The sequence below is a fragment of the Gobio gobio genome (assembly GCF_949357685.1).
Source record: "Gobio gobio genome assembly, chromosome: 10".
NCBI lineage: Eukaryota > Metazoa > Chordata > Actinopteri > Cypriniformes > Gobionidae > Gobio > Gobio gobio.
Genome location: NC_137116.1, coordinates 44,298,305 through 44,322,636, shown reverse-complemented (window position 1 = coordinate 44,322,636; position 24,332 = coordinate 44,298,305). Strand labels below are relative to the sequence as shown.

The 24,332-nt window shown below is 43.6% G+C and overlaps 1 protein-coding gene across 1 annotated transcript in view; it reads right to left on the bottom strand.

The window, feature by feature from the left end:
- The window catches only part of adamts10 (ADAM metallopeptidase with thrombospondin type 1 motif, 10), an 84,323-nt gene that overhangs the window by 51,221 nt on the left and 8,770 nt on the right, over nucleotides 1-24,332 (bottom strand). The window contains exons 3-6 of the mRNA XM_079827434.1: nucleotides 16,989-17,347; nucleotides 15,680-15,839; nucleotides 13,391-13,593; nucleotides 6,989-7,072 (exon numbers count right to left, since the gene is read on the bottom strand). Of these exons, the coding sequence (XP_079683560.1) occupies nucleotides 6,989-7,072; nucleotides 13,391-13,593; nucleotides 15,680-15,839; nucleotides 16,989-17,347 (806 nt within the window). The remainder of the gene's footprint in view (nucleotides 1-6,988; nucleotides 7,073-13,390; nucleotides 13,594-15,679; nucleotides 15,840-16,988; nucleotides 17,348-24,332) is intronic.

Below are 24,332 nucleotides of genomic sequence, written 5' to 3'. Positions count from 1 at the left end.
TTATTTTTAATGAAAAGCACAACAACAAAACAAATGACAAACTCCCTTAAATAGGCGCTTTTACGTTTCGCTTTGAAACCAAATCTTCCGCGATCATCTCAGTCAGCTCCTCACTCTTAAATCTGATGAATGACTCCTGCCGCTGCCGAGACTCACGGTCGGATCCCTTGTCTGTTCTCTAACTGAACTAAATTATTCTATTACTATAAAAAAAATCAAAAAGATGGTGGGCGGTGCCACGGTGGGCAAGTGATATAACCGGTGTTGAGTCTGGACACCGGTAACACCGGCAACACCGACTATCGTAGCAAGCCTAGCGGAAGGTGGATTGAAGAGGCAAGTTAAGAGTGGAAAGCCACACTTTCTGGCCATAGATGGATCTGAGAGCTTTAGTGAGCCGACGATTAGCAGCACGTTGCGTGCATTCTCTGTTGTGAACAAGCGCGATTCTGGAACGCCAGACTACGAAGTAAACAACCAAGAATTTGGTTAGCACGTTCGGCCTGCCCATTAGTTTGTGGGTGAAATCCCGACGACAGATGGAGGCTCCAATCTGCCGGCAAAACTCCCTCCAAAACGGAGAGGCAAACTGAGGTCCCCTGTCAGAAATAACATCACAGGGAATACCGTGTAGCTTGAAGACATGATTGAACACTGCCTGCGCGGTCTCTTTGGTGGAGGGGAGTTTAGGAAGTGGTATAAAGTGGACTGCTTTAGAAAAGCGATCAACGACCGTCAGTATAACCGTGTTCCCTGCTGACGGGGGAAGCACCGTTACGAAATCTAAGGCAATATGAGACCACGGACAAGATGGGATTGGTAGGTGCTTGAGCAGACCAGAGGAAGGAGAATTAACCGTCTTGGTCTAGGCGCAGATAGGACAGGATGCAACAAAACTCTTGTGGGCGACCAGATTCTTTGACTGATGGCAGCTAGAGTCCCTCTAATCCCAGGATGAGCAGCCAGCTTGGAGGAGTGACCACAGCGGAGAACAGCCGGACGAACGAACTCAAGAACGAATAATACTCCCTCGGGACAGCAACGAGGGACTGTGATGTGGGTGAGTGCTTTCTAAACCCAGAAAAGTCACAGACTTCACATGAAACATGCATTTCTTAGCCTTAACAAAGAGACGATTCTCTAAAAGACGCTGCAGTACACTGCAAACATGCTGAACGTGCACCTGGAGAGAAGGAGAGAAAATGAGTATGTCTAAATATACGAAAAAGAAAATATTGAGCATGTCCCTCAAAACATCATTCACAAGAGCCAGAAAGACAGCGGGAGCGTTGAAGAGCCCGAACGGTAGTACCCAATATTTAAAGTGCCCTAAGGGTGTGTTAAACGTGGCCTTCCACTTGTCTCTCCCCTTTATGCGCACAAGATGATACGAATTGCGGAGATCTAACTTCGTGAAAACCTTTGCTCCCTACAAGATCTCGAATGCCGACGACAAAAGTGGCAAAGGGTACCGGTTCTCGACAGTCATGTCGTCCAGCCCTCGATAATCTATGCAGGGATGCAAAGAGCCGTCTTTCTTTTTCACAAAGAAGAACCCTGCTCCAGCGGGAGAGGAGGACGGGACAATAGTACCTGCAGCGAGGGAGTCGGCTAGATATTTCTCGAGTGCTTCGCGCTCTGGTACAGACAAGGAATATAGTCTTCCGCGAGGCGGTCAATAGAAGGTCAATACTGCAGACGTAAGGTCGATGAGGAGGGAGAGAAATAGCCCGGGAACGACTAAACACCACCCGCAGATCGTGGTACTCCTCTGGCACTCCAGACAAATCACCCGGCTCTTCCTGAAACACAGCAACAGAAGAAACAGCAGGGACAGCAGATATTAAACACTCAACATGACAAGATAAATTCCTAGACAAAATAGTCCCCTCTACCCAGTTAATCTGAGGGTTATGCTGCGTTAACCAAGGATGACCCAGCACAACAGTTGTGATGGGTGAACGAAAAATAAAAAAGATAATAGTCTCTTGATGATTGCCCAAGATGGTGAGATTCACCGGGATAGTAGTCTGAAGTATCTTAGAAAGCACCCGGCCATCCAGAGCAAAGACTGTGATGGGGACCTTTAAATCCCTCAGGGGAATACCCCGTTCACGCGCCCATCTCTCGTCGATGAAATTACCCTCAGTGGATAGTGGAGCCGGGTCAGCGAAGAACAGCCGCGAAAGTAGTACGAGTCTTGAACAATGGGGAAAGAAGCGCTCGAGCACTCGGGAAAGAGCCTTGGCTTTTAGCTGACACACAGAAACGTAGTGATCAGAGGCGCCACAGTAAAGGCACAGCCGATTCTGGATACGACGCTGACGTTCAGCAGAGGATATACTGTATGAATACCACCCAGCTGCATGGGTTCTGGCTCCAGACCGGACACAGGTGGAACAACAGCTGTGGGTTGGTCTGCCCGTTGCTCAGCAACCATGCCCCGGGCACAACGACGCAGTTCAAAGCGTTTATCAAAATGGATGGCTAGTTTCACTAACTGATTCAGTCGGGCAGGAGGTACGAGAGCGTAAATCTCATCCTTGAGATCCACATTCAGCACCTCTACGAAGTGTGCAACTAGGGCAGGTTTATTCCACTCACATGTGGTCGCCAACGTGCAGAACTCTATGGACTCTGTCTTACTTGGCGCAGCACTGCAAGCAAACGAAATGCCTTCGCCCGTGAACTGAGCAGTCAAAGACCTTGATCATCTCTTCTTTAAACAGAGCAAACTGTTTGCAGCACACAGCCTCCGCATCCCAGGCGGCCCTTCCCTAGTCGCGTGACAGTCCAATCAGCAGTGAAACCCCAAAGGCAACCGTGGCACGGTCCTCAGCGTATGTGGTGGCCTAGAGGGAAAACACAACCTCGCATTGGGTTAGGAACGCTCGCCGTTCAGTGGGCTCACCCGCGTAACAAGGAGGATTGTTGATTCTGGGTTCAGAGGAATTATGTGGCCTCCTTCGCTGTGACGAACACAGCCAGACAAGACACGACAGGAAACAACTACAAAACTTGATCAATGTAGAGTCACTAGCAGATAAAGCAAAGACCACAGACACGGCATACATAATGACAATAATCTGACAAGGAAGCTAAGAGAACTGCAGAGTAAAGTAGCAGAGAGAATCAGAGTAGAGAAAAAAACAGGTGCAGTAACAATCAGCGAGATCACTGGTTGCGATGGCAAACAGCTGAGTGATAGCAGTAGTGGGAGAGAGAGCGAGAGAGAGTGAGAGTGAGAGAGAGTGCTCAAACCCGACTCATGACAAGGATATGGATCAGAGAAACTTGAATCAGACAGTACATTCAAATTCATTGCATGTAAATTGTACAACGTGTGAATAAGTTTGTTTAGTAACTATACTAATACTGGACTTCTTTCGAATAATAGTAGAAAATGTGCTGGTGCTTTCAAAGTATTTAATTCCTGTGCGAAGCGAAAATGCATAAACAATGATTTTTTTCAAGGTTTCCCAGAGCACTATTTGCCATTGGTATGGTATGCATATGGCTTACATATAATGTCCTTAGGACGCGGTCACATTAATGAAATTTTTGCAAAGTAGAAATTAGTACGTTTTTGGAAAGTAGGTCCATTGTCATAGTCAATACTGTGGCGATGCATGAAGCACTGCTTACTCAAAGATGTAAACAGAGCAAATTTGAGTTTTAAAAGTTTACAAAACGTGAATCTGAGGGATGGGGAAATTTTTTTGCCTCACGCAAATCATATAATTAACCAAAATTCCAGATTGTGAGGATTCCTATTGAGAAGACTGCATTTCACAAGTGGAATTTCTGTTGTATAAAGATAAATGTGCACTTTTAAGATGCAATTGGAACAAATATTTCTAACATAAAAAAATTCAGCTTTAAGGGCCATTCACACAAGCACAATGTGACTATACAACAGAAAATATATAACATTTTAAAAGTTTTCAGACTAAAATAAGGCAGAATTGCCTTATTATTGCATTATTTTCTGGAACAAAGTTCAGACATTTGAATACATTTTTGTTTAATCTTTTAAACGATTAAATCGTCAATATAGATATATAATAAAAAACAGCAAATTATTACAGTGTAATATTTTAGACTTGCGTATATTCAGACTCTGTATAAAGGTGTCCATTGTAATGCATTATTTTATAGCTGCAAATTACCTGCAACAAATCTTTTCAAGCTACAACTTACAGCTTCTTTAGATATGTGCTTTAAATATGCACAACTCTGACCCATTTCTCTGCTTTATTGAATTTACAGTGGATCAGGGCTTTTATGGTAATATGGACACAACAAACTAATAACACTACAAGTTGCATGTACAGAAAGACACAGCGTTTGCCTACCACTCTGCCTGGAAACCAGCAACTAAGCCGGCCACAGCACCATTACACTTGTAACCCAAGAATGCACAAACTGGCATAGCCTATAATTGTATCATCCCACAATCCAGTGTTACAACTTTCCAGCTTTCGTCTAACACAGGGGGTGGTGGGGAGTTCTCATCTGGAAGTGAACCATGTTTGGTTCCACGAAACCTCAGCACTCCACACGGTGGTTATCTCAACACGGCTAATACTGCTCCTAATGACCAGTCTCCCATCATTTGTCAAATGACATTATGCGGAACAAATTACAGGGGGATTTATTTTTAGCTGTCTGCGATTTGGGATCATTAATGCTTCATTAAATACACCGCAAAACCCCACTCCTATCCTTTTCCTGCCCTGCGTCGTCTGTAGGAGCCCGTTTGAGGTCCTGACTCTGTCAGCATGTTCCAGAGATCTTGCCGTGTGAGCCAACTCGCTCATGCAGTGTCGTCACGCCCTGCTCAGGACAGAGGTGGAAGCCTGAATGCATGACAGAGGCAGATTGATTGCATTTAGAGGCAGGCGGCGAGAACAGTAGCGCCACAGTTTGGATTGCCCTTAGATTTCGCTCAATATTTTGCACGTTTTTTTAAGGGCCCTATACATTCATGAGTGTGCAATATGAGCGTTCACAATCAACAATAAGAGCAGTCATGGCAGACTCTCTGGACACACCCAGCAGACCGGGTAGCAAACAGTCCAGACTTGTGCAGACAGTCTCGACTGCCTCAGACTAAGATGCTTCAGCCTGTAAATACACAAACAAGGAATTCTTTGACAGGTGAAAAATAACCCAGACTAAGGCTTATAAGTGTATGTGCTGTGCTGTCATTATCATGACAATTGATCTATTTATTTGCATAAAAATTATTGCAATAAATGATTAATGGCATTTTTTTCTGTTGCTTGGTTTGCTTGTAATCTACTTTACATTTACTTGGAATTTTACAATATTCAGGATAGGTTTCAGAGGTTTCATTCAGGATTTTTAAAATACTGTTTTAAATATTGCACCAGGTTAGAATTGAATGAATAAAATATTTGTTACGGTGTATTCTGGTTTTGTTTCATGTTCATGTTCTTATTTTGTTATGTTCAATGTCATGTTTCCTGGTTTGTCATGTTCAATGTCATGTTTCCTGGTTTGTCATGTGATTCCATTGTGCCCTCATGTGATCATGTCATGTGCTTCCTTAGCCTCTTGTGTCATGTTGTCATTTAAGCCCTCATGTTTGCCTTGTTCCCAAAACAGCCCTGAACTGTCAAGGCATGGATTCCACTAGACCCCTGAAGGTGCGTTGTGGTATCTGGCACCAAGATGTTAGCAGCAGATCCTTTACATTCCTGTGAGTTGTGAGGTGGGGCCTCCATGTATCGGAATTGTTTGTTCATCACATCCCACAGATGCTCGACTGGATTGAGATCTGGGGGATTTGGCGGCCAAGTCAACACCTCAAACTTGTTGTGCTCCTCAAACCATTCCTAAACGGTTTTTGCTTTGTGGCAGGGCGCATTATCCTGCTGAAAGAGGCCACAGCCACCAGGGAATACCGTTCCCATGAAAAGGTGTACATGGTCTGCAAAAATGCTTAGGTAGGTGGTACCTAAGTGCACTAAATGAATATGTGGTCCATGGTCCAGTTCTGATGCTCATGTGCCCACTGTTGGCACTTTCGGCAGTGGACAGGGGTCAGCACGGGCACCCTTACTGGTCTGCGGCTATCCAGCTCCATACGTAACAAACTGTGATGCACTGTGTATTCTGACACCTTTCTATCAGAACCAGCATTAACTTCTTGAGCAATTTGAGCAACAGTAGCTCGTCTGTTTGATTGGACCACACGGGCCAGCCTTTGCTCCCCACGTGCATCAATGAGCCTTGGCCACCCATGACCCTGCCAGTGGTTCACCACTGTTCCTTCCTTGGACCACTTTTGATAGATAATGACCACTGCAGACCGGGAACAGTTTTGGAGATGCTCTGACCCAGTCGTCCAGCCATCACAATTTGGCCCATGTTTCCTGCTTCTAACACCAACTTTGAGGACAATGTTCACTTGCTGCCTAATATGTCCCACAAACTAACAGGTGCTGTGATGAAGAGATAATCAGTGTTGTTCACTTCACGGTCATAATGTTATGCCTGGTCGTTGTAAATCATCCAAAGCAGTGGTTTTTAAACCGGTCCTGGAGCACCCCCAGCACTCTAATCTGACACACCCATTTCAGGTCTTGCTGTCTCTACTAATGAGTTGAATCAGGTGTGTAGGATGAGGGAGACCCACAAAATGTGAAGTGCTGGGGGTGCTCCAGGACCGGTTTGAAAACCACTGATCTAAAGCAATTGCTTATACTTTCACAGATGCCGCATTCACACCAGAGGCGTTTATATTTCACACATTAATTTAGTGCACTCACAAAATGCACTGCTGCACCAGAAAGAGAAACATTAAATGTACAATATGACATTTCTGTGTTCACTTTCCTTATTTGGATGGCAATATGTGATGAATTAAAGTGCACAAATAATCGTGATCTGGCAAATGTAACAATCGTGACTTATGTAGTCTTATGTAGGCATGTGTGCAAATGTGCTTTAAAAAGAGTACCTGGTCTTCCATCAGTAGAATAAGCCTTGTCACAACGATGTTCACTGCATTCCCCAGGCTAGAATCCTGGAACAGTTTGGCAACCTGACCTCCAGGGAAACAAGAAAAAACCAGTCTTAAAAACGAGCCAATTGTCTGTTTTTAGACCCTTCTAATCCTGCTGTTTACTGTAAAGATGGACATTTTACAGTCTACTTTAAAGCCAGTGCTGCTGCTCTGGGGCCGTGAGGTAATCCCTTCATTAAACACATTCCACAGGTGTTAAACTATTTGTAACAATGCCACAAATTGGCCATGGGGATTATAAATTGGAGAGAGAAATATGGATTCGCAGGGTGACAGAAGACAGTTACTCTGAGCCAATACAAATGACCTGGATAGGTCAAACATCCTCTCAAGATTCACTTAAGTCTGTGGTATATCATTACAGACTTCTCATTTTGCAATCTTAGTAAGTAACTTGTGAATTTAGCAGAATGTCTAAGCTGCTTTCTTTCTTACAATGAAAGCGCATGAAAACAATAGGTTACTGTCGTAACCCCGGTTCTCTGAAACATCGAGTGGAGAGATCAACCTATGGGAAGGGCATCCGTACTTGACCTCTGCAGAAGCATCCAATTGCACCAAGTCTGGCAAGACAGACAGGAGCGCGCAGCCAATGCCCGGTAAGGCCCCGCCCATTACCTGCGGGCATATATAGCCTGCACGCGCTACTGTACTCCAGTAAGAATATTCGCTTCTCGTGCAGCAAGCGGGGCAAGGCTGGTGGATCTCTCCACTCGATGTTTCAGAGAACGCACACACGTAACTGCGGTGTAATAGCAGGGCATGAAATGTGTGTGGCACACACAAGAGAAGGCAGGGTTAGGAAGACCCCACCTCCAAAACCGAATGTGCTACCGGAGTTTTGGTAACATCCAGCCTATAGTAACGCACAAACGTATGGGGAGAAGCCCAACTGGCAGCAGAGCAGATATCCTGGAGTGATACTCCCCTGAACAGAGCCCAAGAGGCGGCTAAGCCCCTCGTGGAATGATCTCTGATGTCCCCTGGAGGTTGCACTCCCTTTGATTCGTAAGGCAAAATGATAGCGTCCACAAGCCAATGCGAAAGGCGTTGTTTAGACAGGGGATCCCCTTTGTGGGGAGGGGCCCATGAAACAAAGAGTTGATAACTCTTCCGGAATGCACTGGTCCTAGCCAAATACGTCTGTAACGCACGGACCGGACACAGAGCATTTAACCTTTGATCCTCCGCGGAGGTAAAGGGCGGAGGGTGAAAAGCGGATAGCTCCAATACCCCCGATGTGAACGCAGGAAAACATTTCGGCATGAAGGCTGGATTAGGTTTAAGGAAAACCTTATTTCCGCCCAGAGAGAATTTAATGCACGTGGGGTGAACCGAGAGTACATGTAACTCACTGACACGTTTGGCTGACGCCAAGGCCAAGAGCAAAGCTGTCTTAAAAGACAGCAACTTTAAGGAAATATCCCCTAGTGGCTCAAAAGGGAATTGAGACAGAGCTTCCAGCACTAAGGAGAGGTCCCATTCAGGGATCGTTCCCTTAATGACTGGCAACAAGCGGCGGGCACCCTTCATAAATCTGCGAATTAGAGGATGCTGCCCTACCGTTGAGCCCTCAAAGCCCACATGACAAGCAGAGATAGCTGCCAGATAGACCTTAATAGTGGAAAAGGACCTGCCTTTATCCATAAGGTCTTGGAGGACACACAAAAGATCAGAGACTGAGCACTGATATGACGTGAGACCCCGCCCATCACACCACTCATCGAACACTTGCCACTTACAGCCATATAAGGACCGTGTAGAAACGGCCCTGGCATTCTGTATAGTAGCCACCACACGCGGGGGAAGCCCTAACGCACTCAGGTTCGTCCTTTCACGGGCCAGGCCCAGAGAGCTACCCTGTCCGGGTGTGGGTGATAAATTTCCCCGTTTGCTTGAGACAATAGGTCTGTGCGGAGGGGGAGGCGCCACGGCTGAGCATGTAACAGAGGAATTATCTCCGCCAGCCATGGCGCTTTGGGCCACCTGGGAGCTATCAGGATGAGAGACAGCCCCCCCTCTCTCACCCTGGCCAGTGTAGGAATTATCAAGCACAGGGGAGGAAAGGCATACAGCAGCACTTTGGGCCACGGGTGGGCCAGTGCATCCACCCCGAGGGGCGCGTCCAAGTCCTTTAGCGAGAAGAACATAGGACAATGGCTGTTTTCGCGCAAGGCGAATAGATCTACGGACGCCTGTCCGAATCTCATCCATTTCATGCTCACTATCTGAGGGTGAATGCGGCAATCTCCGAAGAGCGGGTTCCCCCTCGATAGAAGATCCGCGCCTCTGTTCACGATTCCCGGAACATGAGTCGCACGTAACGACAGGAAAAAACGTCTGCTCCATACCAGCAGCTTGTAAGCTAGGGCATGAAGTTTCGACGAGCGCACGCCGCCTTGACGATTGATATAAGCCACTGCCGTGGTATTGTCGCAGCGTCCGAGCACATGATGTCCCTGCAGACGAGGCAGAAAATGATTCAGAGCCTTCCAAATGGTCAGAAGCTCTAAATAATTGATGTGCTGTGAACGTAGTTTGTTCGGCCACAAACCGTTCACAGTTCTGCCCTCTTGGGTGGCACCCCATCCTGTTAAGGACGCATCCGTCGTCACAACTTTCCGCAACATTACCGTCCCCAGGACAGTGCCTTGTGCGTAAAAGTCTGTGCTCCTCCAGTGGCGCAGAGCTGCGGCGCAGGTGCACGTCACTGTTACCGAGCGACAGAGATTGTGTAACGGGCTGAAATGTAGTGACGAAACCCATTTCATGAACGCCCTCATCCTCAGGAGTCCTAGTGGCAAAACCTGTATAGATGAAGCCATAAGACCCTGTAGTCTGAGGCATGTGCAATATTGCACCTTCGCCCCCTCCCTGAACTGCGATAGACAGTTCATCAGAGAGAGAACGCGCTCCTGAGAGAGACGCGCTCGCATGGAGACTGAGTTCAGCTCCAGGCCCAAGAAGATCACATTCTGGCTGGGTACAAAATTGCTTTTGTTCACATTCACCCTGAAGCCCAGGGATGTGATGTGCGCGAGCACACGGCAGGTGTCCTGCAACACCTTTTCCTTCGAGTCGGCTATGATGAGCCAATTGTCTATGTATGTCAAAATCCGTAGACCAGACATTCTCAGGGGAGTCAACCCCGCTTCCGCGCACAGACAGAAGGACCATGGGCTTAGACTCAAACCAAATGGCAGGACCGTGAATTCGTAACAAACGCCTTGATAGGCGAAACGAAGAAACTTCATGTGTGGTGGATAAATGCTTATGTGGAAAAAAGCATCTTTCAGGTCGACCGATGTGAACCAGTCATTCTGTTTTATGGCGCGGGCGAGCGAACCATGAGTTAACATTCTGAAATTGTATTTCCTTAAATGTTTGTTCAACACTCTGAGGTCCAGAATGGGACGGAGAGAACCGTCCTTCTTTGGGACCAGGAAATAACGAGAATAAAAACCTTGGTTTATCAGATTGGGGGGAACCACCTGAATCGCACCTTTGCTCAGAAGGGAGGAGATTTCCTCCTTCAGAACGTGGGCAGTGCTCACTTCTGTGTGTGAAAAGAGAACACTGCTGAACCGCGGGGGTTTCATAGCAAACTGCAGACGATAGCCCTGCACTATTGTGCGCATCACCCATTCTGGTGCCGCTGCAGCTCGCCAAACTGACGCACGGCTCGCGAGCGTACCCACCCGAGCGATGCCGGCTTCGTGTGTGACCAGTTGTGATGCAATGGAGCCCTCTAGTGGGGAAACTAGGAACTGCATGCGTGGGTTCAGAGAGCTGTCCGCCCTTTGCAGAGAAAAGTGATTTCCCTGCAGAGGGAGGACATCCCTCTGTAACGAATTCATTTGATTCGTTTGATTTAATTTGTTTGTGTTTTTTTGTGTGTTTTGTTTTCGGGGAAACAATGGGGCCGAAGCCTTTATTAGCTGAGTGAGGGGAACACAACATGTGCGGTGTGGTGACACTGCTTTTGAACACATCCTCACAACAGACCCCTTGAACAGGGGAGAACACACAACGTCCACTGAACACATGGGCTGGGCAGCCATGGGAGGGGGGGACCCTCCAGAAGTGACCCGTCGTCTTTTGGACCGGGGCTCTAGTGCAGGAAGCGAGTCCAGAGAGCTTGTCGCTCGAGAACATGGACCCCAAACCCTCATCGGCCAAACATCAGGCAGGCCGCTTGCGTTTGGAGTCGCTAGGGTTAGAGCTTGGGGGTTTTCCCGCGGCGGCAGCAGTAGGTTACCCCCAGGGCTTGGTTGAGGGTGGGTTGCTCTGCCGTTGCGGGCCGGGCTTGTTGCGGGGCCTTTCCTTGCCCTGATTAAAGTGACGCGCCGGGGCCGGGGGGTAACGCAAACACGCAGGGGCGCCTGGGGTGGAGCCGCCTTCCTAGGAAGACATAACTTAAAAGCCTCGTCCTCCTTCTTTTTGTCGTCGCACCGCTGTTGCATTAGTGCGACGGCGGGCCCAAAGAGAGCCCGGCCGGGCTCTACCGGGGTGCCTGCGATGCGCCTCTTCTCGCTGTCCGGGAGGCCTGACAGATTGAGCCAGAGCGCGCGCTCCCCTACAACAGAAAGCGACATGGAGCGCCCGCAGGCTTGGACGGCCTGACGAGCGTTGCGGAGGACGAGATCGTTCACCGTGATGATCTCCTTCCATAGTGAAGGGGAGGGAGATCCCTTGTCGAGCTGTTGGCCCAGGTCTTCTAGGATTTCCGCCTGGTAGGCAGAAAGGAGCGAAGAGACGTTAAGGGCTCTAACAGCCAAGGCCGATGATTTGTAGGCGGCCTGGTGCACCGAGGCAGAAAAACGGTCCATCTTACTAGGAAGAACCGGTTTAGGGGGGGCGAGCAGCCCTCCCTGGGCTGGAATGAGGTGCCTGGCGATAGAGGGCTCTATAGCGGGCGGCTCACCCATGCCAAGAGCCGCCATGTCTTTAACCTCCAGGCCCGCGAGACCGTGTTTGAAGTCGAACGGATCCTTCCAGTAATGTTTCATGTGCTTAGCACATCCTGGAACGGCGGGAAAGAGTTGCTTCCTTGGGCCAGGAGGCGCTCCCAACACTTTCCCATCATAAATGTCTCTCTCCTGGTCGGTGGCGCTCTGTGGAGCCGGCCACTCAATATTGAGACGAGCGGCCGCTCGCTCACAAACATCCAGTAAAAATAGACTGGGAGGCCGCGGGGACGCTGGCCTTGGGAATACCCGAGGGCGGGATGGCATCCTCGTCCTCGGAGACCCCGAGAAGGCCTGCGTCGTTGTCGTCACCGGACCCGGCCGGTTCGTCGACGAGCGGGAGGTTGCCCACGAAGATGTCCTCTTCGGGGAACTCAGAGTTAGGCTGGTCAGCCCAAACAAGAGAAGTCGCGTCCCGGGAGGCCCCCGGTGGCACGCTGTCGTCACCGTGTCCCACGTCCGAATCCGAAAAGTCGAGCTCGCCGCACTGGGTAGCAGCAACTTTAAGGCGGCGTCGCAGGAGTTTCCTATGCAGCACGAGGCAGTGGCTGCAGTTCTCCGGATTCTCCAAGGCCTCTTCCGCGTGCTTGAGGCCCAAGCAAACCACGCAGAACGGGTGAAGGTCCTTAGCGGCGATAAGCGCACCACACGCGGCCGGGCAGGCCCGTGACAAGCTGGTGGCAGAGGAAGCAGGGATAGAGAGCGACATACCGGCGAAAAACGTAGAGAAATCCGTGGCGGGCAGCCGTGGGACAGGAAAACGTGAGAGAGCGTGGGCGGCTCCGAGAGCAGACACAGAAAATCTGGCGGAATAGAAACGGTCACGCCTGGCGGAGGCTGATCGAAAGGATATTTCCTCCTGCAGACAGTTAGTGAGCAGCGTCAATTCAACCGAACTGTGTACACGCAGAGATCGCGAGAAGCGAATGTCAACTGGAGTACAGTAGCGCGTTCAGGCTATATATGCCCGCAGGTAAGGGGCGGGGCCTTACCGGGCATTGGCTGCGCGCTCCTGTCTGTCTTGCCAGACTTGGTGGAATTGGATGCTTCTGCAGAGGTCAGGTACGGATGCCCTTCCCATAGGTGGATCTCGAACACGAGATGATGAAAGAGAACCAGGGACAGTCAAATAAGCACCAAAAAAAACACCCTGAAAGTAGTTCATACAACTTGTGTGCTGTATTTCTAGTACACTGAATCCGTGCGATTTGGTTTATGGGGAACAGATCGAAATTTGGACCTTCTGCTATAAATAACTCCTTTTGGTTTACATACAGTTTTCATAACATAAGGGTGAGTAAACAATGACTTTAATTTAATTTTGTATCCTTAAAGCACGCAAACAAGAACAAGGAGAGTTGAAGCTTACAATATTCATGACGGCCAGAATGTACTGCTCGATATCGCGACGGCCGTGATAGCTGACCATCATCTTGTCGGCAACCACCAGGGTTTCGACGTAGCGCTCTCGGCTGACAGAACGCTTAAGTGGTAACTGGCCCCGTCCCATCTGGTTGGGTGAGGGCTTTACTGTTCTCTGCCACCATCCATAGCTCTTACCGGGCTTTTCGTCTGAGGAGGAACAATGAGCAAGACTTTGTACCTACACAGTATTTTGTTAAAATCCTGTGATGTAAAAACAAATAAATGTTGAAAACCTTATAAAAGACCATGTTATTGCACTTTTTTTTAAGTACTTCTAGCGTAACTTCAAACTGTGAATGAGCTTGTAATGGATTGATTACTTTCAAAAAGGTACTTAAGTTAACCCTTACGAAAAAGACATTACTTAAGTATACTTCATAAAATAAACTTGAAGTATATGTTCAAGTATATTTTTAAGTATACATTATCTTGTAAGTATACTAATATCAATGTACTGGAAGTAAACTTGTAAGTGTACTATTTAAATACTGCTTGGGACTAAATTGGCCCACTTTTAGTACATAAAAAGTATACATTTAAGTGTACTATAAGTGTAACAGTAGTGAACTTTAACTAGTTCACAACTACATTTCTCATTTGTACTACAAGTGAACTTAGTAAACTACTGGTATACTTATGTTAATACTTGTAGTACATTTTACTAGTTTAGTAGTTTTATACTGCAAGTATACTTACACGTTTTCTTGAACATAACATCATACTTAGTTTACTATGTATGTATTATTTTTTGCACTTTAAGTATACTACTATGTTCCTATTTAGGTTTTTTTTTGGCCTATACCTGAAAGACCTTTTTAACTCTTTCCATTTTAAAAACATTTTATTGTAGCTTCGTGAATCCTTTTTTTTATCAACACTCTAATGTGGGTAAATTTCATTAAAAATAAAAATATTTTAAACAAAAGGCTGAGAAAATTGCATTTTAGTCAAAGACTTCATCCAGGTCAGATTCAAAATGATGATCAAAACGCAGATAGAGTAGATTGAGTCAATCAACACCCCCAAATCTTCACAGTAGTTTCCTCTTCATGGGAAACATTTTGATGATCACTAATTTTCCATTTGAATGAGCAATATTCAATCGCTTGTTTCTGTTGCTTCTTCCCCAGTGTTTTTTCCAATGATTCTGTACTAGAAGATGTGTCATAGGGCCCCTTACCATATAACAGTGAAAATATGGATAGCTGGAAAAATCAGTCAATGGTGGGGAAAGAGTAAATTCCTATGTACACTACCAGTGGACTAGCCTAGACAAAAATTCTGATACGCAGAATTAGGAACATATCCGTTTTCATTATAAACCAATATTTATAACAATGTAAGTTTATAAGACCGTATGTAAAACTATGTGAAAACAATATTTAATAGCTACTCAATCAAAAGAGTAAACACAACTACAAGGCAAGTATACTTAGAATACTTTATTATATGTTTAATTTAAGTTGTAATATAGTATATCTTGGTCAAAAGATTGAGTACAAGTATAGGCCAAATATACTTTTCTGTCAGTACAAGTCAAGTATACTTAATATTAATATTATATAAAAAGTAGACAAAGTATACTTTCTTATTTTTAGTTTAAAAGAAGTATACTAATAGAACACTTGAATAAACGTCTTTTTCTTAAGGGAAGTTAGGTTGGTTTATCAATAAACCAGTGTCCCAAATAAGTTAGCTCTTTAAAGTTGCATGACATATAAATTCACCCTATATATTGTTTAAATGCATGATTTAATCTTCTCTCTGGTGACGCATGTTGAACTTTTCCAATCATTTATTTAGCTTAAAGGACTAGTTTCCACAGAAACCTTAATTTCTCTTCGGCTGTAGAAAGAAAGACAAATATTTCTTGGATGACCTGGGGGTGAGTAAATAATCAGAAAATTAAAATTTTGGGGTGAACTATTCCTTTAAACCACACCCCTTTCTTACAATGGCCTGCAAGCTCACATTAAGATCTGTGTTCATCTAATCAACAACTGATAGATAGAACTGCTCAATATTTTTAGATTATTTGTTTTATTCTGATGTACGTCACACTACAGATGAAAAGATCTGTCGCTACTTCCGTTACAATGCAACTTTAATGTCAGGGATAAAACAGGATACCGTACATATACTGAAAGGCCCCATGAAATGGTTTGGTGAAACTTCTTTCGAGGGGTTGTTGTTGAAGTATAAAATACATCTTCATGGTTTTTATCATTCTTACCAATGACTCCACAGGACTGGTCCATGTTCTGGTATCTCAGAGAGGACCGTTTGTACACCACATGTGGGCGCCCTTCTCTGCGATCCTCATTAGTGAAGTTTTTTGCAGAAACCAGGGGTTCGATGAGGTACTCCTCACCTCCAGCTACAATAACCCCTTGCTGAAAAAGCCCAGAAACCATAGATTAGCACTTCCTTTAACTCAGAATTAACATAAAGTGTCTGACATTTACAGATATGAAGCGGTTTTGCTTTGATATGAAAGAACAAATTAGTTGGCCTCACTGCTCAATCTGAGTTTACAATCTAGATACACAACAAGATCATCAAATCATCCCATCATTAGTCTCCTCTCTAAAATAATGAGCTTGCGCTGGGCTAATAATCCTGAATGAAATGGGAACTCATGGCGGAAGGCCAAAGGATCTTAGCATGTTTCATTGTTTCCTCTCTTCATCTCTCTCAGTCACACTTTTCAAGTCCACATAATCCTATAATGTGCTTAGTGATGCTCTTGTGGACACACTGAGCGTTCCCTGATGAATTGTGTCATGCTACTCTGATCACCAATAATTAACCTGGAAGTTTCTTCCCGCCTTCATGAGCAAGCTTAATCCTCCATTGTATTTACTTGTGTTGGTGCACACACAATTTAATCAAAATGGATACATTATCGACCAGGCTGGTCATTTATTAGGACCTGCCAGGTAGTTGAATAACCCAATGCTACAGGAACTATGTCTGATGGCACTTATCAAAGAATTAACCCTATACTCAAAGGGTCTGGATAAACAAGCACTGGTCTTGACTTTGTAATCTGTTTACGCAGGTGTATTACCAGCTCATGCAAGTAATGAGCATGCCACAGCATGCCGCTTGAAACTAAATCCATCATTAGGCTCCGAAACACCTGTTTTTGGAGCTGAGCTTTACACCAGCTGGGAGAGACAGACTTTAGCAACAGCTGCTAATTTCAGAACTACAGGGGTGTCACGACAACTCACCCAAGTGTAGAAAGAAAGAGATTACATTGTATAATACATCATTACTTTAACACAGAATTATCCTTATGGACATCTGAGCCTCATGTGATGTAAATGTTTAACAAAATGAGACGTCTTTCAAAAACATTACAAAAATCTTACCGACCCTGAACTTTTTTTAAGAAAACATATTCTATTTGGAGGTAATCAACATTATGCCTGTTAATTAAGCTTGCATTGAACCCAGAATATTCTTGTAAGGCAATAGCTGCAGCATATTGTGCGGACTTCCATCGCACTGTTTCCTACAAAAGTAGTGGAGCTCACCAGGCCGTTACAGTTGCTAAGAGCCACAGAACTAGAGTGAGGTTGGTGCTGCAGGTGACCCACGTAGTGGCAGTTGGGCAAGTATGGGTGACTCCAAGCCAAGTGTCCCCTCTTCCAGTATTCCACACGGAACTGTCGCGAAAGCAGTCCTCCCTGCAGCGTGAGGTTGAGCAGAAGGTCAGCGCTCGACGTGGAGAGCTGATAGTACAGCTGCGGATCTGGAACGCTCTGCGTTTCCGCGCTACGCCGGTGTCGGCCATTCCCGTGAGAAGTCTCCTCTTCCGATAGTGTTTCCCCATGCGGCCCCACACGCACTGGGATGGCGATCTCATACTGGCCTAAGCTGGACAGAAACTCAGCTGTGGAAACACAAAAAATGTCCATGAGATTGATGGATGGAAGATTAGTTAAGTTTATACAGCTCCCACAATAAGCAATTGAATGTGCACTGACTTTTTTCAAGATATGCACAAATAATAGTACTTAATATTTAAGTACTATTATTTGTGCATATCTTGAAAAAAATAATAGTACTTAATATTTAAGTACTATTATTTGTGCATATCTTAGAAAAAATTCAAGATATGCACAAATGTACAAGCACAAACATGTATATTACACTACCGTACAAAGGTTTGGGGTGTATAAGATTTGTTATTGTTTTTGAAAGCAGTCTTTTATGCTCACCAAGGCTGCATTTATTTGTTTACAAATATAGTTAAAAAAGTAATATTTAGAAATATTACTACAATTTTCTATTTTAAAATGTAGTTTATTCCTGTGATGGCAATTTTTAGCAGTCCTTATTTCAGTCTTCAGTGCCACATGATGTTTAAATGTGGTGTTTAAGAAACATTTTTTATTATTATAAATGTTGAAAAAAGTTATGCTGCTTAATATTTTTGTGGAAAATGAATAGAAAGAACAGCATTTATATAAAATAATATACCTTTTGTAACATTATAATCAATTTAATGTGTCCTTGCTGAATAAAAGTATTAATTTAAAAACAAACCAACAAACTAATTGACCCCAAACTTTTTAATGGTAGTGTATTATAAAAATTATTATAATATACTATAACATTTTATCATAGTATTATTTTATAATATTCTATTAAAATCTATTATATAATAATAAATTAAAACATTTCAATATAAATGTACATTCACATGGATAATGACTCAATGAATCATATCGGTAGCCTACAAAATCTGTTTTATTTTTATTTAAAAGTGCAGCTATTTTCGGTAAACGCTATTAATATTTGAAGTCACTAAAACAAACATGCCCCTACCCAAAAGGATCTGGCAATCTTTTGTTAATCTGGAGCCAATGGCAGCATTTTTTTAAATAGTTTTCATAAAACTTTCATGGCCTCCAGAATATTTTGTTGTATGAATATCTGAACATACAATATATCAAAAGAAAGAACAGAGCCTTTGCTAGCTTCATGCATTCTTTCGTTTTTGTCGAAGACTTTGTCCAGATTGGATTCAGAAAGATGATCAAAACATAGATCGACACCCCTAAAGCTTGCACTGTCCTGTTTTGATTTATATGCTGTTGAATGTTTTATGATCGCGTTAGCTTACATGTGCGTAAGCAATCTTCTTCACTAGTTTTTGGATCCTAAATTTAATTTTGTACTATTTCTGAAAATGTGTAATAACGCCCCCTACCGTATAACTGTGAAAACATGGACTGCCAGAATGGCGGGGAAGTATTGTGTCATAAATGACGGAAAATCTCATCAATGGCAGGGAAACAGTTAAAAAACAAATAAGTGAGAACTGTTAACTCAAATCAACAATACATATGAAAACAATCAATTTGGCAGATATAGTGGCAGATCACTATACACTGTGGCTCATTCAGAGTGCCTCTGGCCTCTGGATTTTATTCAGTTGCAGTCATGTACTCTGACCGTGTCAATTGGCGAACAAAAGAGTTCACAGTAAAACTATTGAGTAGACCACAGAGAAGAAACACAAGCTAGCAGCCCAAAGGCCAAGGGCTGTCTGTTGCTATGGAAATCCTGAAATTGTATACTTCCTGTACCCGACAGCGAGCATGGACATTAATTATCCAAATTTGGCATTTGAAAAACTGCACCCAAGGGGCGGAGACTGCCAAAGAGACAAACATCCTGAAACCAAACCAAACTCATTTAAACATTCAGATACTCTGTGTGTGAAGAAGTACACCAGGATCAGTGTCCTTAATGTGAAACAAGGTTTGTTCCATTAGTTTGTTTACGCCATCCTGCCAGTTCAAACACTGTGAGCAGGGCGACAGCAATGACTCTTTTGTCTGGGTCCAGAGGCATGAAGATGAGACTTGTGCGTGACCTTGATTCAGCTTGTCTTACTACTTTCCATAATCTCTCAAAGCTCTAAAAATACATCAGCAAATGCACCATGTGACTCATTTTAAATGTGGCATTGTGTACAATGGCAAGAGAAGGACAAGTAACCTTATAATATACGGTCCATTTAATTAAGTCATAAGGAAGGAAAAAGGGCTCAAACCAAGTGCTGAAAATATAAAAGATCGCCTATTTCCCTCCTAACAGCAGTTATTCAGACTGGGCCGCTCAATAAGACTGTATAATTACTGAAAGTGCAGCTGCTTCTGAGACCCACATGTGTTTTCATTGGGTTTTTAAAACATGTGCAGACTCAAAATCATCACGGGACCAACAGAAGAGCTCAACAGATGAGGTTCATCGTTTTGATTATGTTTAAGGTCACTGCTAGCCTTCTACACCCTGCGTTGCTGTCTGGGTTTACATTGGTGGAGTGGTTTGGTAGTAAAACAACTGAAAAGTTGAATGGTTCAGGATTACTGTTATGTTTAAACATGCTAAATAACATGCTACTTTCTAAATTTACAGTATAAGACATGACTTATTTCTTTCAATGAGGACAGTCAAGTAGGCCTACGTGGTATGTATGACAATGTGTCTACAAACAAGTGGAATGACGTTACAAAACTAGACTGTCTATCAGTGAAGATGTTTAAACTGCAAATGGCACACATACAACCCCAAATCAGAAAAAGTTGGGACAGTATGGAAAACGAAAAAAAAGAAAAAAGAAGTGATTTCTAAATTTACTTTGACTTGTATTTCATTGCAGACAATATGAACAAAAAATATTTAATGTTTTGCCTGGTCAACTTCATGTCATTTGTAAATATGCATCCTTTCCTGTCATTCAGACCTGCAACACATTTCAAAAAAAGTTGGGACAGTAAAGCATTTACCACTTTGTAATGTTGCCATTCCTTTTCACAACACTTAAAAGACATTTAGGGACTGAAGACACCAAGTGATGAAGTGTTTCAGGTGTAATTTTGTCCCATTCTTCCTGCAAACAAGTCTTAAGGTGGGCAACAGTACGGGGTCTTCGTTGTCGCATTTTGTGCTTCAAAATGCGCCACACATTCTCTATTGGAGACAGGTCGGGACTGCAGGCAGGCCAGTCAAGTACCCGTACCCTCTTCCTCCGCAGCCAGGACTTTGTAACGTGTGCAGAATGTGGTTTTGCATTGTCTTGTTGAAATATGCATGGACGTCCCTGGAAAAGATGTCTTCTTGAAGGCAGCATATTATGCTCCAAAATCTCTATGTACTTTTCAGCATTAATGGTGCCTTCACAGAAGTGCAAGTTACCTTTGCCAAGGGCACTGACACAACCCCATACCATGACAGACCCAGGCTTTTGGACTTGTTGCTGGTAACAGTCTGGATGATCCTTTTCTTCTTTGGTCCGGAGCACACGGCGTCCATTCCTCCCAAAAAATACCTCAAATACTGATTCATCTGACCACAGTACACGTTTCCACTGTGTGATGGTCCATCCCAGATGCCTCCGAGCCCAGAGAAGTCGACGGCGCTTCTGGACACTGTTAACATAGGGCTTCCTTTTGGCACAGTACAGTTTTAACTGGCATTTTTGGATGTAACTACGTATTGTGGTACTTGACAAAGGTTTGCCAAAGTAGTCCTGAGCCCATGTGGTGATATCGCTTATAGATGAATGACGATTCTTGATGCAGTGCCGCCTGAGGGATCGGAGATCACGGTTGGTCAGCTTAGGCTTGGGCCCTTGTCCTTTACGCACTGAAATTCCTTCAGATTCCTTGAATATTTTAATTATGTTATGCACTGTTGAATGTGAAATATCCAAATCTCTTCCTATCTTTCTTTGAGGAACATTGTATTTAAACATTTCAATAATTTTCTCACGTATTTGTTGGCAAACTGGCGACCCATTTTTGCTCCTAAAGGATTAGACCTTTCTTGGATGCTGCTTTTGTACCAAATCATAATTATAATCACCTGTTGACATCACCTGTTTCAAATCACATTACCTCATTACTAGCCCTAAATTGCTCCTGTCCCAACTTTTTTTGAAATGTGTTGCAGGTCTGAATGACAGGAAAGGATGCATATTTACAGATGACATGAAGTTGACCAGACAAAACATGAAATATTTTGTGTTCATATTGTCTGCAATGAAATACAAGTCAGAGTAAATTTAGAAATCACTTATTTTTTTCTGATTTGGGGTTGTATATTCAGCCGTTAAAGTTAAACATTTTAAATAATAGTATTATTATTAGGCATATAACAATGATGTAACATGTATGCATGCATGTATTTAGCCCTAAGTTGCTCCAGAGGGGTCGTTGAATCATCCGTGTAACAAAAATGTACTTTTAGTCACTTTGACAAGTGTCTGCAAATTAGCCAATTTAGGCCTAAACAACTGTGTTATCGTTGTTCTAAACCATGCTTTTAACAGCAGGTAAATTTAAAAGCAGGGATAGCTCCACTTTTGCACTGTTAAACCCGCATTGCGGTGCCAAACTTGTACAGTGTGAAACGGCTAGATGCTTAGCAAATGACAACCAATAGCATGCCTCATGTTCTTATGCTTTGGACAAATGAGGAATTGGAAACACTGTAAGTTGTATATAAACAGTTGTTTCAGCGTTTGAGGGGAAACATGTCAAACAGCGAGAGAAAACATAAATTGGAATAATGAAGAGATTGTTTCATTCTTAATTTTATAGTGTGAAAAGTCTATTCAGTATAAATGTAATTGCACAGTCAGAAATAGCTATATAATATGAGGCTACGCAATGCTACAGACTTTATGTGAACAGGTTGCGTGCTGCATTCATCCAATCATTGACACTGACACTGCAAATAAGCAAATAAGTACCTTAACCCAGGGTTTAGGAATGTACAGTGTGAAACGTCAGTTTGTGAATACCCAGGATTAATTGTTAACCCCGGGTAAATTTTGAACTGTGTAAAAAGTGAAGCAAGATAATCCAGGATTCTGTTTACCTGGTTTTAGAAGACCCAGGGCTAACTATTTCAAGTGTAAAAAATACACTTAGGTATTCCAGCCTATCTCTATAACATGAATCCAGACAGTCACAGTAACAGGAGCCAGGGGCACAGCTGGGTCTTATGTCAAAGCATGAAAGTGGAGCTTAAACTGTACAACACGCCCAGCCCTCTGACCGCAATCAACCGGCGCTATCTTAAATACACACAAGGCCCACAATTGATGGAAGGGTATTCCCTGCTCTCACACCTACAGTGAGCACTGATCCACCAGAGCCTTTGATGTGTCTTTAATCTCAACGAGGAACCAGAGAGGAGGAGGATGCCTGTGTTACTTCCCCATAAACTCCCTCGCCATGGACAGAGACCCATTAAAAGTATAAAGACTTCACTTTTGATTCAAATAAACCACCGTCAGGAGCCGCCCAGGGTTTGAAAGTTTATTTTAGAAGGTTAAGGAGAACAACCTTTAATTAGGACCGTGCGGGAAAACTGAAGTGAACCCCTTTTTTTTAACCATAGTTTTTCTGTGGAAACCGGGCTGGAGAAAGAGAGGCGTCTCTCCACCTTTCCCAGATGTGCAACAGCTGTATCAAGTCAGCGAGTGCACCCAGACTTGTGGAAGAGAAAACTCTTCGTTATGCCAGTCTGAGAAGTCAGTCTTTCTTGAACGGGGGCCCTGTCAGCGACTCAAAACCCATCCATATCCTGTTTGTGTATCGTCTGCCATGCTGCTATTTGGACTGCAAGATTAAAATACATCCTTGCGGTGACTGGTCCCAGCATGTGGCGAGTGCTCTGCTTTAATAACTGTATGCTACTTGATGTAACACTAATTATGGGAGGGAAAAATGCGTTATATTAAGCTATTCAAAAGCCAAAAAATTAAAGTTTAACAGCAACAAGGTCTGCAAATTTGTCCCGTACGCCTTTTAAATAAACACACAGAAACTCAGCCAGATATGCTCACGCACTTGCCCAGAACTGGACCAGACGACAAAATGAAGTCAAGCCCACATGCTTGAACATTTTCTTATTATGTAACATGAATGAGGTCTAAATCTTATATATTTGAAATGCCTTAACAGGATTAGTGCGCAGCAAGAATGTACATTTTGATGTCAGATGTCTAAAAGGGTGCCTCATGTGAGTCCTGTCAGAGAGATAACTGGGTCACTAATCGTATGAAAAGAGAAAGTGGTCGGTTTCATGGAAAGATGGGTCATAGAGTCTGGCTGGCTCTTGTGATGGCTAACTGACGTTGCAGTGCATCTGTTCCTGGTTGTCTAAATGGTTTGTTACTGCTCAAGGCTCGAGGCTAGCAATCCATTCCGTTTTACAGCTTTGATGATATGCCATTGCTGCCTCCATTGTACAATGTGAAACGGAAAGTTTCTCAGGTAAATTCTAGCACAAGTGCTTTTACATGCACTTTCAAAAGTTGATTTCAGGTAAGGTAATAATTTGTCTTTTTCAGATATCATATATTAAGATATTGCTAATTATGTGATATTGCTAATAATGTTGAATAGTGGTTGATATGCGTTTTTCAGTGGCCAAAACAGATACTATCTGTTATTATTATTTATTATTATTATTATCCTATTATTAAATTAAATATGAATTTATTCTAATAATTTAACACATATGACATTTTATGTACAGCAGAAAATCATGCCACTGACCACGTGAGCAGCGTATTCCCGGGTTCGATCACAAAATCCAATCTCCTCCACCGTGAATAAATAGCCATCTGAATACATGACTTTTATCACTGAGGTGCCACGCAATTTTTTTTTTTTCAGACGTCCACATGAGAAAAAATGTACGTCCAAATAGGGCTTAAGAATGATTTCTGAAGGATCATGTGACACTGAATGTAATACTGACAAAATGTTCAGTAAGGCTGAAAATTGAGCTTTGATATCATAGGAATAAATTACTTTTTTTTAAATTAAATATATATATATATATATATA